General features: G+C 38.6%; 1 protein-coding gene across 4 annotated transcripts in view; it reads left to right on the forward strand.

Annotated features, from left to right (window-relative positions):
- The window catches only part of Kcnip4 (potassium voltage-gated channel interacting protein 4), a 496,003-nt gene that overhangs the window by 419,742 nt on the left and 58,944 nt on the right, over nucleotides 1–17,317 (forward strand). Inside the window, exon 3 of one of the 4 annotated variants that reach the window (XM_052199185.1) lies at nucleotides 4,149–4,166. The exons of the other annotated variants lie outside the window; for them this stretch is intronic. Coding sequence (XP_052055145.1) covers nucleotides 4,149–4,166 — 18 coding nt within the window. The remainder of the gene's footprint in view (nucleotides 1–4,148; nucleotides 4,167–17,317) is intronic. 4 annotated transcript variants of the gene reach the window in all.

Below are 17,317 nucleotides of genomic sequence, written 5' to 3' on the forward strand. Positions count from 1 at the left end.
TAGGTATATATTAATGAGGCAAAGAGTTGTCCCACAGTAAGAAAGTGCAGTAGACGAAATGAAAATTAATATACAAGTAGAGACAAAACTCAGGAAAACCTGGAAAGGTCAATTATACTGAGTTGACTAGGCTAGGTCAAATGCTAGTCTTGTTATTATAAGGTTTTTTTTTTTTTATTGTATGTGTCATTAGAATCTGTAGTTAACTGGGTTATATTTAGGAATACATGTGTATACAAGTATCTATATTCATGTCATAACATTTGATAAAAAAAAAAAAGACACCCCGGGTTTGAAGGAGTTTGAGGAGGAGTGTATGTGAGAGATTGAAGGGAGGAAAGGGAAGAAATAAATATTGTGATTATAAAAGTCTTTATAAAAGTCCAAATTCTTTTTCTAATTTAAACGTATTTCAATTAGATTTTCAAATAAATGAAACCTGCATAAGGTAGTTAGCAAAATACATATTATAAATTGTACAACATTAAGAAAGAAGAAAACTGAGCATACCCCAAACTTGGTTCCAAAGAATTAATGCTACTTAGCCTCTAACATGATTTTTATCTGATTAAAAGTCAAATAAATATTTAAAGGACTTTTTTTTCCCCATGATGCTACTTTTTAAAATTTTTTCTTCTAAACCTTTTTCCCCTTTTTTCTTTATCTTTTATTTTAATCATTTCATTCGTTTACATCCCAAATGATATCCCACTTCCCGGTTACCCCTCCACCAAACCCCCATCCCACATTTGCCCCCTCCCCATGGTGCTATTTAAATATACCAATGACATTTTCTCCTTTTAATATTTATTTTTATCCCTCTTCCCCACACACAGTGGTTCCTAGAACTATCTCTAGGCAAATACATAGTTTTGAGTCTGCCCTGCTTTCTAAGTCATTACATCCTGTTTTGCACCATAGAGAGAACCTAGTGTTTGCCAAAGCATGTACAGAAAGGAAGAGCAGTATAATCCAAACAGCAATTTAGTGCTTATTCCAAGAAAGCACAGAGTATAATTTATACACCTAAAATCCAAGATAGATCCTCTTCCTGTAAACATAGTCAAAACAAAGACCCACTTGAAAAAAACAAAGAGCTGGACATCATTTGCAAAGGGTAACTTCTAGGACAGGGTATGATTATTACCTTCATGGCTTGCTGTTACAGAATGTGATCTATAATTATTTTACAGTCCTGGTAAGTCCTCCATCACAGTTGCAGGTGGGATGAGGGTGGGCAGTAACATTCCTCATGAAATTAATAGCAGATTAAATATAACTCAAGCAAACACATACAAATGAGCAATTTGCTGCTTCTCAGAGGCAGCATCGAGACACCGTGTAATCTGTGCAATGAAGCAAATGTGAACAATGCTAACTTTTCCCCTTAAAACTCCACATAAAACCACATGTTAGTTCCCTAATGAAAAACAAGATTGTTAGTGAGAAAATTTTGTATGATATTTATTAGTAAGTGCTACTGATTGATTAGACAGATTATGCTTACTGAAAACAGAATGGGAGCATGCTGTTAATCACCCTTTTAAAAATTAATTATTTTATGTGGCTAGGCTACTCTCTAACTGATCGTATCTCTCTCTCCTGGAATTGAAAGAACTTGGTGTTCCAGAAGCAAGACTGTTTCCTGCCACGCATGGGTGCTGCCTTTTCATACACATCCTTAGGCCTAGAGGCTTAGGAGCGACATAGTTCAATGCAGAAAATCACTAAGGTGGCCAGATATACAATCTTGGATACCCATATCCGTTCAACACTGACATTTTACCCTGGAGAACTTCCCTAGTACCCTACTTATGTGTGGCTAGGGTTCATAGTAACTACTTCACAATACTCATGGAAGGACTGTAGGAAATAAAGTGTGAAATAGAGATGTTTCCATGAGCATGCTCCATGCCAGAACCCTTACATTAAAAACACCCAACAAAAACAAAACTACGTGCATATTCTTTACATTTCCTACTGAAGGTAAATTTACAGTCACTCTTCTCGTATGGTGCCATAAGTATCAATCAAAACCTACCCTTCTCATGACATTAGAGACAAATGAAGAAGCCAAACTTAGGTTAGGTTCCTAAGGATGAAGTCAAGCAGCTTAATCTCTCTTCTGTATCACAACTCAGGACCCTTTCTGCTATATCAAACTACCTCTGAAATTCTAAGACAATATACCAATCCATGTAATCTTCAACTGGCAGTTCACACACATTGACTGAGTTCCTTCTGAAGTTACAACTCCATTAAGTGCTTGGGAAGAAGCTAGTCTGCTAGTAGATATAAGGCTTGTACTCCAGAAGTAAAGATCTAATACCATACCTGTTTGTCTATATTTTTTATATTATTTGTATGGAGGAGGGACTACTTTCAGTGAGCTTGTTTTGTTGATGTTGTTGTTGTTGTTGTTGGTGGTGGTGGTGGTGGTGGTGGTGGTGGTGGTGTTTTTGTTTGTTTGTTTAATGTGGAAATCAAATCATCAATAGCATAGAACCTACCCAGAGACATACAGTTAATTAGTAACTGAGGCAATTATAGTAAACAGTCTACTGTTTCAGTCTAAATTCCCAGCCTAAAATTTCGATAAGAAAACAGGGAATGTCTAACAATATCTAGAGTAAATAATTTAAAACAGCTTGACCTTAAAAGGAAGGAATATAAAGTTCTCCTATAGGTCAAGTAGGTAGAGTCGTAATTCACTGTTTTTCCCAGCACCACTGACCTGATATTAGCAGTCAGTGTCTGCTATGCACCTGCTCTCTGGAGATTCAAAGTGATCTGTAAGGCAACAGAGGAACCCAACAGAGGGTAAAGCATTCAGAGAGAGTCTGCAGTATGTGGAGGTGACTGCCTGGGTTTGTACCCTGATTCCTACAAACATTGTTTAGCCTATTCATGCATCAGTTCCCATTAAAAAGCGGTGTTGCCTCTTTTTTCTAAGGAATCAAATGGACTAGTCGATATTCTGAAATAGGAAAAGATGAAGGACAAAATTGAAAAGATAAAGAACCCCACCCTATGTGGGGGGTTTAAGGCATCTCTTGAGCTCCAAAAATGGATGTAGGTAGGTAAAAGCACAAATATATATGACTAGGGTTCATGGGAGATTTTTTTGCTAGCCAATAAATATTGTGACATCAGAATCTAGATTGAACTGAGTTCCATGAGGCTAGGGGAGAGCAGCAAGCGAACAAGCTCAGATAAGGTCACCTTGACACTTTAGAAATATCATTCCAACAGAGTAAGGGGAATGAGAGTGGAACCTGTGAGACCAGCTGGAACTGTGTTGCAGTAGTTCAAGCTTCAGATTTTTTAGGATAACAGATGTAGCCATGGTAATACCAATATGTGAGTCATACAGAGGGATGTAATCACAGCTAAAATACAAATATAGCAAAATGTTACAAGGGCAGTCCCATTTTTTTGTCTTTGGAATCTGAAGCACAGCAGGTGAAAGTTCTTTGGAATTTATGCTACTTGCCTCTATTAGTTATTGTTAGGTTGCTGTCATGAAACACCACGACCAAGGAAATTTATAAAAGAAAGCATTTAATTGGAGGTTTGCTTATAATTTTAGAGATTATTCCATGACCATCATGGAGGAATGAATGACAGCAGGCATGGGGCTGGGACAGAGGAAAGCTCTCATCTGATCTGCAAGTTGTAAGCACACACACACAGAGAGAGAGAGAGAGAGAGAGAGAGAGAGAGAGAGAGAGAGAGAGAGAGAGAGAGAGAGAGAAGGAGGAGTATAATACAGGGCCTGATATAGGCCTTGAAAAGCTCATACCCTATTGACACATGGCTTCCAACTCTGTGACACTTCCTCAACCTTCCCAAAGGTCCCACTAACTTGGCACCAAGCACTCAAATGTATGAACCTATGGAGGGCCATTTTCATTCAAATTACCACATGACCTTATAAGGAAAACTTAGCTCCCTCTTAAAGCAGAGTTCACACGTTTTAGTATTTCAAAGAAAACCAATGCTTTGGGTATAGACCATTATCCCCAACCCATATTATTTTAGCCTTCACTCTATCCCTGCTATTGCCAGTGTACCCTGCCTCTGTACTGAAGACATGTGCTAGTAATGAGAGAAGCTGTATATAAAGTTTCTGGTGTTTATCTTCTTAGGGGTTTTTCTCTTTTCAGGTAAGTTTTGAAATCCATGGAAATATGCTTCTCTATTTATCACACCTGTTGTTCAAGTTTATAATTGTAATTTTTTCTTACAGCCAATATTCATACATGAAAATCTTTTATGTGTGGAGGGTAGAATTATTAGATAGATAGATGGATAGATAGATAGATAGATAGATAGATAGATGAGAAATCAATAAATAACGCAAATAATAAAATACGGAATTAAACAGAATTGAACCATGCTGTACTTAGAACACGAGAATAACCAAGAAGTAAATGCATTTGCCTATCATATGAACTTCTTACTACTAACCTCAGCCTTTGTTTTTGTTGACTGTGGCTGTGGATCATTCAGGCTACTTTAAAGTTTGATGGCTTAAATAAAGGGTACGCAGGGAGATTGGTATCCAGAGGCTTCCCTTCCGATTATAAAGTATACGGATTCTACTGGGACATTCTACATGTGGTATTTGTGGATGGTTGATTTCCAAAATGGCCTGTTTACTCACAAGCTGGCTTTTTCTTTGAGCTCTTTGGAATAGCAAATAGCTAGTTGAGTGTCTCTCGTCTTTGCTAGTAGTTAGTGCTGTATGCAGATAGATCAGTGTTTTCCCATTCACACACCTATGTCACAACCCAGTGCCCAGCCATGTCTGGAGAAAAGGTTTCAAAGAATTAAGTTAAAAAGAACGCATTAGGATGGAACAAGCCTAACACGGGTGTTTATATAAGTGTTTATATAAGAGAGACGTGAGGTGTGTGCTTGTACAGAGATGCAGCTTTCTGAAGAGGCAGCAATCAGAAGAAATTGGCAAGTCCAAGTGCGAGGTCTCAGAGTAAACCAATCCTGCTGGGACCTTGAGCTCAGAATTCTGGGCTTCAGAATTTTGTGGAAATACATTTCTGTTGTTTAAGCACTGAATTTTTTAAAGCTAATACAGCAAAGTTGAAATTGCTCACAGCATGAGGAATTCAACATAGTTATGGTTCTTACATGATAGATGGATTCTATGTGAAAATAAATGGAAATATAGCAGTGCTTATAAAAAGCAGAGGCTGGAATAACTATCTCTTTTGATTTTTGTTAACCAAAGCATATCACCCAGCCTATGAGTGTATAAGGGGAGGATTTTATTTATTTCGTGTTGTTTTATTTTGTTTACTTTTTATTTATCATTTTTGTTTGTTTTGTTTTGTTTTCACACAACAAACTTTTAGTCGCTCAGTATTACAAGGGTGGCAGGAAGATAAATCCTCTTGGGAATATTTTTTTAACTTTGTATTAATCCTTTGTGAGTTATACTCCATGAACCCCAGTCCCACTCCTCTCCCAGCCCGTTAGTATGTGCCTTCTGGCCTGCAACCTCCCCGGGTCCTCAAAATATAAAACACACAAACAGATCAAAACAAAACCAAAAATAAAACAAGCAGAGCACAGCATAGAAGACATTTCATCGTGGAAGCTGTAGTGAGTCCCGCAGTTTACCTTGTCCACACATTTTCACTCGCAAAATGTTTGTGCCAATGAGTGATTTGTTTTGTTTGAGGTCTATGGCATCTACAGCACCATTAATATGGAATCTGCTGCCCTTTACAGGACCTCTGGTTATTCTGTTGTTGCTCTGTATCGTGGAGATCCTGCAGTTATCGATCAGCAGGACCTACCCCTTAGTGAGCCCCAACAGTGCACAGATGATGTAGATTTTGGGGTGGGCCAACTCAAGATCTGGATCTGGGCCTGGGTGACGCTGAGCTGGTCATCCTGCCTGTTCTCCCTTACTGGAACCACCACGAGGGCTCTCCCTGCTCAGGCCAGGCCTGGCATTCCGCAGGAGGCAGGGTCTGCTCTTCTGTTCTCATGCAGTCGGGCCAGCTCATGCGCAACCACACCTGCAGAGTCTCAATACTACCCAATCACTGTACTACCCAATCAAGGTGAGACAGGTTCTCCAAGGGCTCTCATACCCTCAGAGCTAGCTCTCCCAGACCTTCCCCATTAGGGCCTGCTCCACTGTGTTACTGAGGCAAGTCACAGAAGGAGTTTTTGATTCAGTTTCTCCATGTATGGAGTTGTGATGTATGGTTTTAGGGAAAGAAGAAATTGGCAACCAATATATTGATTTTGTTCGTTTGTTTTTGAGACAGGGTTTCACTATGCACTGGAACTCACTATGTAGGTTGGATAGCCTTGAACTCAGAGATTGGCCTGCCTTTACCTTCTGAGTACTGGGATTAGAGGCATGCACTGCCCCACTTGGTAATAGCTGCCGTCATTGAAGAGTATCTCTAGTGCAAACGCTGGTCAAGGAACAAACTTCTCTCCAGTTCCTGGCACTGCTATGCCTATCAGTTTGTCTTCACATTGATGACTATCATTCTATCTCTGCCTCCTGAGAACAGGAAGTATATGGGGATGTCACTACATACTTCAAAATCAGTTGATATTTTTATTAATGGCATTAATTTTATTAATGCATTCAGGACAGCTTTGATCTTTTGTATGTATTTTGAATTTCATTTGTGCTGGCTTCTGAAACATTTTTTAATACACCAGATGTTATAAAAGGAAGTGGCATGTCTTATGTCTAGATTATAGTCCACTTAAATTATTTGCACTGAGATGGAATTAACTTTTAGAACTTAAATAATTAATAGTATGAGGTCCTGTTTTTTTAAACTTATACATTTACTGAGACAAATTTATAAAGCATTCATATTGTTTAGTGGATCTTTTGGTTATTTAAAATTTACACTTTTCTGTCTTACATACTTAATAATAAATTATTGCCATTTTAATTTTGTTGACAATAAAGAAACTAATTTTAAGAGGTTCTTTAATCTATTCTAATCACTTATAGACTTTGCTTTCTACTTCGGTGAGACAATGATGCTATTTACTGTCATAAATCACACTGTTCAGGTACAAATTCTATGAATGGCAGAATCTACTTCTTTCTTTCTTTCTTTTCTTTTCTTTACTTTACTTTTTTAATATTCATAGTTCCTGTTCTTTCTTGCTCCTTCTCCTCTCCTCCCCATCTCTTCCATCACATATCCTCCTCTCTTCCCCTCCCCTCCTCTTCTTCCCCCCTACTTCCCCTACCTCCTTCTCTCCCCCTCCCCTCCTTTCCTTCCCTCCCTTCCCTCACCTACTGTCCCTTTCACTTTCTGTTCTGTCTCAGCCTATCTAGAGGGAAGTGTTTCTCTCACTTAGTTCCCCAGTATGTACTAATTATGGCACAAATTTATGAAAACATTTTCTTAGCATAATCTCAGTTTTCTTATCCAAATATTTATGGAATTGAGACTCATTCTCTTTATTTTGCATTGTTTCCTAGGACTCTGGTTTCACCTCTATACAAATTGCTACTTATTCAGAACACTAGAACTATAACTAATAAGTTATTTTTTTTTAAAGTAGGAGAAAAAATGGTTGAGCAGAAAGATTAAGATGGGAATGGGGATAAGAGAGGGCAGTGGGTTGGAAATGCCCTAAACTTGATACACATGTAGAAATTGTCAAGGCATCAAAATTTTTCATTAAAAAATATTCACCCGACAAAGGAAAAATCCTTCCTGTTTTATGATTATGAGATCCTTTAGCATTTATCTGGTTGGTATACATTATCTACTTTAGTATGTATCTAACTGAACATTTTGCAGCATAGAATAGATATCGTCCCCTCCCAGAATCATGTCTACTCTCTTGGTTTCTATGCTGCACCTCCTGCCTTACTCATCAGGAGGGTTCACTCATCTGAGGGCTTCCTTCCCTACACATATCACTGAGTACTCCAGCTCCATACAGTGGACACCATACAACTTGTTCCCAAACCATGCTGATGAATACCATGCGACTTGTTCCCATACCATGTTGTACAATAGCAAACATACTTTATACTCAGTGAATCCTGTGAATACCAACCCAGTATTCATGCACAAGAATCCATCTAAAAAATACTAGTCTTTCTACAAGTCCAATGGTTGGTTTTATGACAATTCTGGCAGACTCAGTTGTTCCTTTAGTTATCAGCATTACCACCCATCAGCATTACCATGAACTCTGAAGGACTCATTTAATGGAGCAAAAGCATAACAGAAATATTCTCTGATTACGTGGAAAATATATTTTGTCTCGAACTTTAAAGTCAATGCTAATTATAATCTACATACATATTTAGCACATCTGAAAATATTTGACTTTGGCCAGATGGATACAAAGAAGCCCTTGGATAGTTGTAATTAAGAAGGTCAGAAAAAATGATATAATGGCCTACTGTCATAAAAAGATACAAGATGAGAATGAATGCACTTTGGGGGAAAAAAAGAGAATTGGTTTTCTGGGCAGAGTGACAGGAATGAACAGAGCCCAGGGGAGGAGATGATGATTGAATGAGAGCCTAGAAGGTCAGAGAACAGAGCTCAGTAGCAGGATGCACCATAGCAATTGTGATGACCCAAGTCCAATGAAGAGAAATGAGATCAGCAGGCAGCATCTGGGCTTAAGAAGAGAGAGAGCATGGGTGGCAGTGAAGAAAGCAACTAGTGGCTACAGAAGGTGCTTGACCAGCATATGTACAAAATCAAAGCATAGGAGGTTTAAGTGTGGGGTTTGAAACCTGTCTAGAATCCTAGCTTAAGATTAAAGATGCTTAAAGAGGTGAAACTTGTACAAATCCTGCAGGTATACTAGAATGCTAAAAATTACAGTTATTAACAGTTGATTGCTACTTGGGGAGGTCTGCTTGAGGTTATGGTCACCAGAGTTTGTCCATGCTTTGGGGGAATGCCCCACACCCATCCATTTATGGGCAACACTAAATGGATTTAGTGTACTTTTTTTTAATGTAAGTCTTGAAGTTCAGAAGTGTAGAGAGTTGAGGGAGGATTATATGGAATGGATGCGATCATTGCTCACTATATATGTCCTCACAGAAACATCATATTCTTAAAGAATAAAACTAAAAGCAATCTTAAAATTACAATAGCTAAAATAGACATATACAATATTTTTAATTTTTGAGATTATAATATAATTACATCATCCCCCTTCCCTTGCCTCCATTCAAAATCTCCCATGTACCCCTCACTGCTCTCTTTAAAATTCAGTCTTTCTTTTTTTAATCATTATTACATACTTGTGTGTGTGTTTGTTTCTAAATACATAAATACAAAGTTCTTGGTTTGTATAACTTTACTTGCATGTGTGTCTTCAGTCTTTGTTGATATTCCTTCCTCTCCAGACATTTACTGTTCTTTGGCAACAGTGTTTTCTCAGCAGATAATTTGTCTGACCTAATACTAATTACTAATGTTTGCCATGAATAAAATCGTGACTCTTTTCCTTCTTCATTAAAATTCCTTTGAATACTTCAGAATTAAAACATTCTATGAAACTGATCAAAACATCATTTTTTGTTTATTTGTTTCTGCATGGACTTTTTCCACAGTACTATTTCTATGTCCTTTAGGCCAAGACAAATAATTCAGCTTACCAAAGAAGAAAATTGCAGCTAACTGAGCCCAAATAGTGAATCCTTGATTTTACTAATGATAAAGATTTAAAAGTACTGACTCTAATGGTGGTCAACAAAGGCTAAAATATGTCAGTGGAAGAAGATATGGGATATTTGTTTAAATTAATTATAATTTCTGTTAGATAAGGAAAATATATTTCTAGAGACCTATAATATATCCAAGTGACTATTATTAATGGTAATATATTGCATTCCTAAAGAACATAAAGAGAAGCTGGGCATGGTGGTAAACACCTATAGTCCTAGCACATAGGTGGCTAAAACAAAATGATTGACTTTAAAGCCATTCTGTGTTATATCATGAGACTCTTATTTCAAAACGCTATACCCTAAAATGAGCAGTGTGTGTAATAAGGGCTCACTACAAAAAATGATAGCTGAGTGTTCACCACAAAAATGTTGGCTGAGTGTGGCAATGCCTTTGTTAATTAGATGAAATGAAGTATATTATAACATATTGGAATTAAAAACATTACATTACAGAGAATAAAATTATATTATCTACAAGTTTTTCAAATATGCATGATTTTCAAAAGATCAAATATTTTTGTTGATGACAAACTACAAAATATTCCCAAAGTTTTATAAAGTTTTCATAGGCCTTTCAATTTTGTTTAAAAGTTTCAAGTAAAATATCTCTAGTTATTTGAAAAGACAAATTGGGCCCTGTCTTAGATGCAAATTTACTGACTTAATAAATCCTCAAGATGAGAGAACTGCTCCAGGATCTTCAGCTCTGCGTTTGGGGACTAGTCAGTCTCCTTTGAATGTATTTCCCCAGCTCAATGTCCAGGAAGACCATAATAACAGGGAATTAGATCTTCCATCCAGACACCCACAGGGAACAAGGAAACTTGATTTCACATCCCATGACAACTGAACGGGCTTTCATCCTGTCCTCAAGCTGCTCCTTCAGAGCCTGCTTTGTAAGGAACTGTCCCTGGTGTCTGCAGCTCTCTTGTCAGCCACAGTTTTAAGATAAGGCAGTTAACTCCTGAAAGCATTCTTTCTGCTGTCTTGGAAAGGAGACAGTGAAATTTCAATTTCCAGGTATCTTGGGAAAGGCTCTGGCATCTTCATTCTCTGACAATAGTTCTAAGCGCGCTCTCCCCAAACCAAGCTCTTTTTAGGTGTCAGAGCAATGTGACTTTGGAGGCATGAGCTCAAAAGTTATTTGACTTTCAAATTGTCCCATCCATGTCTTATCACCAAGATATAGAAAGTAATGAGTAACTTAAGATACTTCTGTATTTTTTAAAGGAGAATGTCTTTCTATTCCAAAGTTAATCATTTTTCCATCCTTAATGTTAACAAGTGTAAGTGTATTCCACTGAATGCTGATACCACTTCATTCGTTAGTTGACCATCAATATTTTGCTGATTAGATCTAGAGGAGTTGAAAGAGTGGTTAAGAATGTGAGAACCAGAATTCAAATGCCCAGGATCCAAGTAAACTAGCTGAGCTTGGTTACCATGACTAAAATGGGGCACAGATAGATGGATACCTGTTAATTCACTGGCTAGCCTACCTAACCAAATAGATGAGCTTCTAGTTCAATGAGAGATTCTGTCTCATGGCAGTAAGGATGTTTTCAGGACTGACTAGCTGCTGAGGTAAAGAGCCCCCTCTCCTTGAAATGAAATTTCTGAGGATCATGGCAACCAGTGAGACCAAACATTCTTTGTTTCTTCAGCCACTGAGCTTCTCTGTTAGACTTCTTTTAGGTCTCTTGTGAATTTTCAGTCATCATCTGAAGCTTTACAGACCTGAAGACTGCTCCAGTTTATTTTCTCTGGTATAAAACATGGCTTATAAAATGTGATTGAAAAATAATTGACTAATGCTTACAATCCTCTTTACCATAACTTTTGGAATACCAAGGCATTAGTGAGTGCTTTATAGCTATGATGGTTAGTCTGGGTCATCAACTTGACTGAACTGAGAAGTTCCTAGAATCCCAGTAAAAGTCATTTCTAATGTGGCTTAGACAGCATTTCCAGAGTTGATTCAAGTACAAATGATGACTGTGAATGTATATAGCATCATCCAATAGGAGAGACCTAAGAGGAATTAAGTAGGGAGTAGAAAGAAGCCTCTAGCCCAGTAATACATTCCCTGCTTCTTGACTACCATAAAGGGGCATCTCTGCTTGCTCTGCAGTTCATTTCCCATGATGCTCTGGCTCACCACAGCAATGAGATATTAGACAAAGATGAACACAGAACTCTCTAAACATGTACCACACTAAGCTCTTCCTCATTTTGTTTTTCCCAATTAATAGTGTGCTCATTGGGTTGTAAATCCATTGCTAAGTGAAGGAGTCAAGGAACATCTGAATGCATGCCTGACATGCAAGAGCTTTCTCAAGTATGCCAATGATTGCCTTGTTTTTTATTTTCATTTCCTGGAAATTACATAATTTGATTTTTCTTTTAAAAACTGTTTGTTTATAATTTTATACATGCATGCTGTATTTATAACATTTCTTTCCATCTTTTCTCCCCCTAGAACTTCCTATATCCCTCTAACTACCATATTGGTATGACATATATACTAATATTAAATATTAGTTAGTGTTACATATACAGATATATGTAATAGTAATAAATAAAGAAAATTATTGAGGCTTCAGGGGTATGGCTTCCCTGCCATATGTGGAAGACACTATCTTATAGCAGATGTTCTGGTCCTCTGGCTCTTACAGTCTTTGTGCCTCCTCTTTCAAAATGTTCCCTGAGCCTTACATGTAGTGGTTGTGTCATAAATATATCAGTTATCATTCTATTATTGATTATATACCAAGGTGTATCAGTTATCAGCCTTCCAAAGTGCCAATGTTATAGATGAAGGCATTACCACGCGGTCCTTTCGCATGGGTACAGGGTATCCAAGCTCATATTCATGCTATCACAGCAAGTAGCCCTACCCCAACCCCGCCTCCACCCTATTCATGCTTAATATTGACTCAAGTCCTTTAGCAAGTGTTGTCCTTGCTTCCCACATTGATTCACTTGACCTCTTAGCTTGCACTTGATGCTATGTTTCATCATCCATCTGAAAGGAGAATTGATTCTCCTCACAGATTTTTCTCCTCTTTTATCTCTATAGCAGAGTAGAAATGTTCGAAGCCCCTCTGGTCACATTCAACTCCTCTAAATTTTGATTATGTTTTTATCATTGACTTCCTTTGTCTTAGTCTGTTAGCTTACAAGTGCTCTCAATGTCTCAGGTATAACACCTAATATTTTACATAAAGCCCTATCCCCACATGGATCCCAGATGTTCTTTGATTTCTCCCTAGCAGATTACTTCCTCTGTACATTAATGAAAAGATGAAGATGGTTTTCCTCCATAACGTCCCTCACATGTATATACTTATGAATAAAGTATCAGAAAACACAAATGGAAGTGGTTAACACAGTGGAAAAATATGTGTCTATCTCCAAACAGGAAATTGGAGATAAAGCCCTTTCAGAGGAAGGACACTCAACTTTGGTCATTATCCTCACATTTCCCATTATCCTCCACCCTAATCATTATGAAACTTGCAGCTCATGGTTACCAGATGTTTCTCTAATCCCAAGTATCCTGCATTTATTTAAAGAACAAAGTTTAAGAGAAAATTTGTTTAACATGGAACAAAATAATCCCAGAAGAGCCATCAGCAGAGATTTAGTAAGTGAACATTTGACCCAAACTTGGACTGTTTTCCCTCCATAAACTAATCTCTCCCAGGGAAAGGAAGAGACATGCTGATTCAATTGATCTTAATTTATGCTCTGTAACTTGGGAAGGAGGCACCCTTTCCTAAGGGCATGCATGCTCAATGGGCAGAATGCATAAGGTTGGCTTCTATGCCCTAAGGAAGGGGTATAGCCTGGCTACTGGATGAGCACACTAAAGTGTTTAATTCATTTCATCCATTCTTTACTCTTCTGTTCCTCGTTCTCTCGGAGGTGTTGTGTTTAGTATTCTTCAGTGTGCTGGCCTCTTCCTCTCTGAGCTATTGTCATGACCACACCAGCACTGTTGGTACCACTTGTTCTGTCTTTCTCTCTGTCCCCTCAGGGATCAGCTTCTCTTTTACCACGTCTTTCAAATGGATTAAAATCTTCTCTACACAAAAATTCACCACAAGAAAGCCAAATTCAAAGAGAAACTGGACTTTCCTTACCTTCATGAGATCTTCAACTGTTCCCTGAGCTCTGTCTTCCGTGTCTCAATACTCTGTCCTTTCCAGTTTTCATGGCTCACTCACAGAAGTCTCCAGTCTGACTTCTGGAGCCAACCCATGAAGGGAAAGCAACATTTTGATTTTCCTTTAAATGTAATGTTTCTACTTGTAAGCTCTGTCTTCTCCTGCAATCATTCTTGATCCTATTGGTATCTATTTCCTCTACAAACCCCACATCTATTGATCCCTCACCTCCTTTTGGACAGCTTCCGTTGTTCTCCATCTTTAGATGATGCATTTGGATGTTCTTTCACTACATCATGAGTTATTTTGGGAGGCAGATATGTGTCTCATCATTCATTTCCACACACTTCAAGGTGCAGAACTGTAGTTAAAGACTTCACCCTTTTCAAAACTCAACTTGATCTCCATGCCTTCTCTCTCTTCAGTCTCTGAATTACCTGGTGACCAGCCACCTTTTGCAAGTAAAGTTTGACAGCATTGGTTCCTCATTTAAAAACCTAAGCTCCTTAGCATTCCATTGAAGTTTCTTCACAGAATGACTTGAAAATATTTTGTATCGCATCTCCTCTCTACATATATAGACACCCACACAGACATAGTAAGTACACCACCTGCATCAAAACTCATGCTTAAACTGAAAGACCAACTTCATGTAATAGAAACTTAATCAGTCATCAAAATTAGCCTGAGCTGGTTATGTACGCTCTCAGAATGCCTCCAGGATGTACCCTGACCTTTAAAGCCATGGCTACATTATTTGTGCTAAGTAAATGGTAATTCAAATAAATATGAGTTCTACTCATTTGATTATAAGCACTACTATCTATCTAATAATTCCATATTTTCATGAACATAAGATAGGAAGCACATATCATCAGGTTAAGAACTGAGGTAAATTTAAGTAGACTAGACTCACTTATACATGGGGTGGATTCTATTAGCACATCCCTTACCTGGAGCAGAAGCACTGCCCCATCATTCCTCTGACTGCCATGAGTTTCCTTGATAGCATCAGCAGTAGTATGGACTCCAGGTGGATACCCAGCATCCTCTCCTCTTGTGCTCAGTTTACCTTACTCACCTACTTAAATGCGTCAGTTGTCTGTAATGACATCCAGTTCTTGTGCTGTAGAACTTAACAAGCACACAGGCACATTTCACGAGACCATTCCAGAGTCTAGGTAAAATTTCATTCGGAGGAGTTAAGAACTCCATAAAGATAAAATATATTTACTGTCTGAACTTTTATTTTAAAATTGCTATTTGATTGCAAAAGATAATTGATTCATTCTCACTCATTTTCCATTCATTCTCCTTTGGTAGGTCAAATACAGTCATGCAGTTTAGAGCGCACAGATGTAAACAAACATGATTGGATGGTCACAGCAGCTTTGATCATATGGAATAGTGAAATAGTACCAACAGGACCTAGCAAAGTTGAGAAGATGGTAAGGATTCCTGAGATTGATGTATAGGAAACAAGCTTTTGCCCCAGTTGGTGGCCATTTTCTTTGCTCCCCTTCCTCTCTCCTGGTACCCTCCCTTACCCCATCTCATTTCCCTCTCACTCTACCCCCACATCATTCTCTTCCCAACCCCTCTCTGCTATACTTCCACTACGCTTTCTCAGTTTTGAACTTTTGCCCATGAACTCAGACAAATAAGCCAATCAAACCACACTGACACTGAGATTGTCTTTGACCTGAGGTCACAGAGAAGACTTAAAATGAAAGCAGAAATCAAATCAGATCTATCAAGAGATGCCAGAGGGTACAATAAAATAAAAAACAAAAAGATGAATCCAAGCATCTCCATTTAGCCACAAAATGACTTTCAGTTTGAACAATAGCTCGTTTTTGTGTCTTTCTCCCCCAGTGACAGAAACCATGAGGAAAATTGCCTCAGGTGATGAATGGCCTATGCTGGGAGCTAGAGTGAAGTTACCAGGCTCCAGTTGCCAAGTTACTTAGTTGCTATGGTCCTCTCTGGACTCACTGCAGTTGGAGTGAGTCATGCTGAGTGCACACAAGTTCATGTACCAAGCTGCACTGTTCGGGAAAAGCAGGGTCCTCTGATTACTTCTGCATGCCTGACCTATGCAGAGCCCTTGTCTGCAACACAGCAGGCAGGGGATTTTCGACTTCTGGTTTAAGAGAAAGGGCTGAGTTCCAGCTGCAGAATAGGAGGGTACAAATAGTGTCAACACAGAACAACTCCTGATTTGAGCCACCACTGCTTGCCACCCTGTGGAGCAAGCCAAGCTTGCCAAAGCTTCCTGCTTTCAAATGTCTGATACTAGTTCCATACAAAACTGCAAGAAAACACACTTTCACCCATGACAGATATCAGTAAAGAAGGGTATGCTCCTCTCTTACTGTCAATCAAAATGATTGAAGTTCATCCTAACATCCAACTGGCAGCTAGAGAAGATAGAATTTATATATCCTGATCAAGAGGAATTCATTTAATTTATGTCAGAAGTCATGGCAAAATATTTCACAAAGACAGACAAGGAGAGGAGAGAAGAAAACAAAGGGAAGGGAAGGGAATGAGGGGAGGAAAAGAGTGCTGGAGAGAAGAAGGCAGAAAGGACAGGGAAGGGATAGGAAGGGAGAATATGATGAGAGGAAGAGGAGCTGACAGAGGAGGTGGAAAGGATGTGAGGAGGAGGAGGGAGGAGAGAGAAGAGGAGGAAAGGGGATCCTGGCTCTAGCTCTTGAATTTCCTCACATTAATAAAATTTCCAAGTTCTGGCCTCTCACAGTAGTTCCATGAGAGTACATGTTCTTTCCTATGACCTTGAATGGATTCAGAAGCACTCCTCTGAGACTGTCTGGGATATCTCCAGAGAAAAATAACAAGAGTACAAAAACCTGTATGTAAGCAATACCAACACATAGCCTGTTTCTGGAATGAATGAAAACAGTAGACAAAGCCCTACCCCATTAAGACAGGGGGCATTGTCTCTCTCTGCTTCTAACCTGCCTGGATAGGGCTATTCTGCTCCTCCTCCCTACTGCAGACTGAAATCCTTAGCTAAAACTAAGTTGGCCTCCCTGCAAGATGTTTACAGTAGGCATTTTGTTAGAGCAAGAAAGCGAACTCAGTTCCCAATAATTGCAGAGTATGGATGGTTGCTGACATTGGAGTTGTCAGGCAAGTAAATCAGTATTTTTCCTACCACCAACTGTGTCCATAGCAATATCACAAACAAGCTGTTTTAGGTCTAACACTGTATACAGTATACATGGGCTTGTTTAACAGATGTGTCTTCACCACATCCATAAGCTAGCTGCTGTAAATAAGAGACACACACACACACATACACACACATACACACACAAACACTCAAGTATACAGGCATGCATATAGCATTGTACAGACTTAGCAGGCTATATTTATAGAAAAATATATACATATATAC

Source organism: Apodemus sylvaticus, chromosome 11 (assembly GCF_947179515.1).
Source record: "Apodemus sylvaticus chromosome 11, mApoSyl1.1, whole genome shotgun sequence".
NCBI classification, from domain to species: Eukaryota; Metazoa; Chordata; class Mammalia; order Rodentia; family Muridae; genus Apodemus; species Apodemus sylvaticus.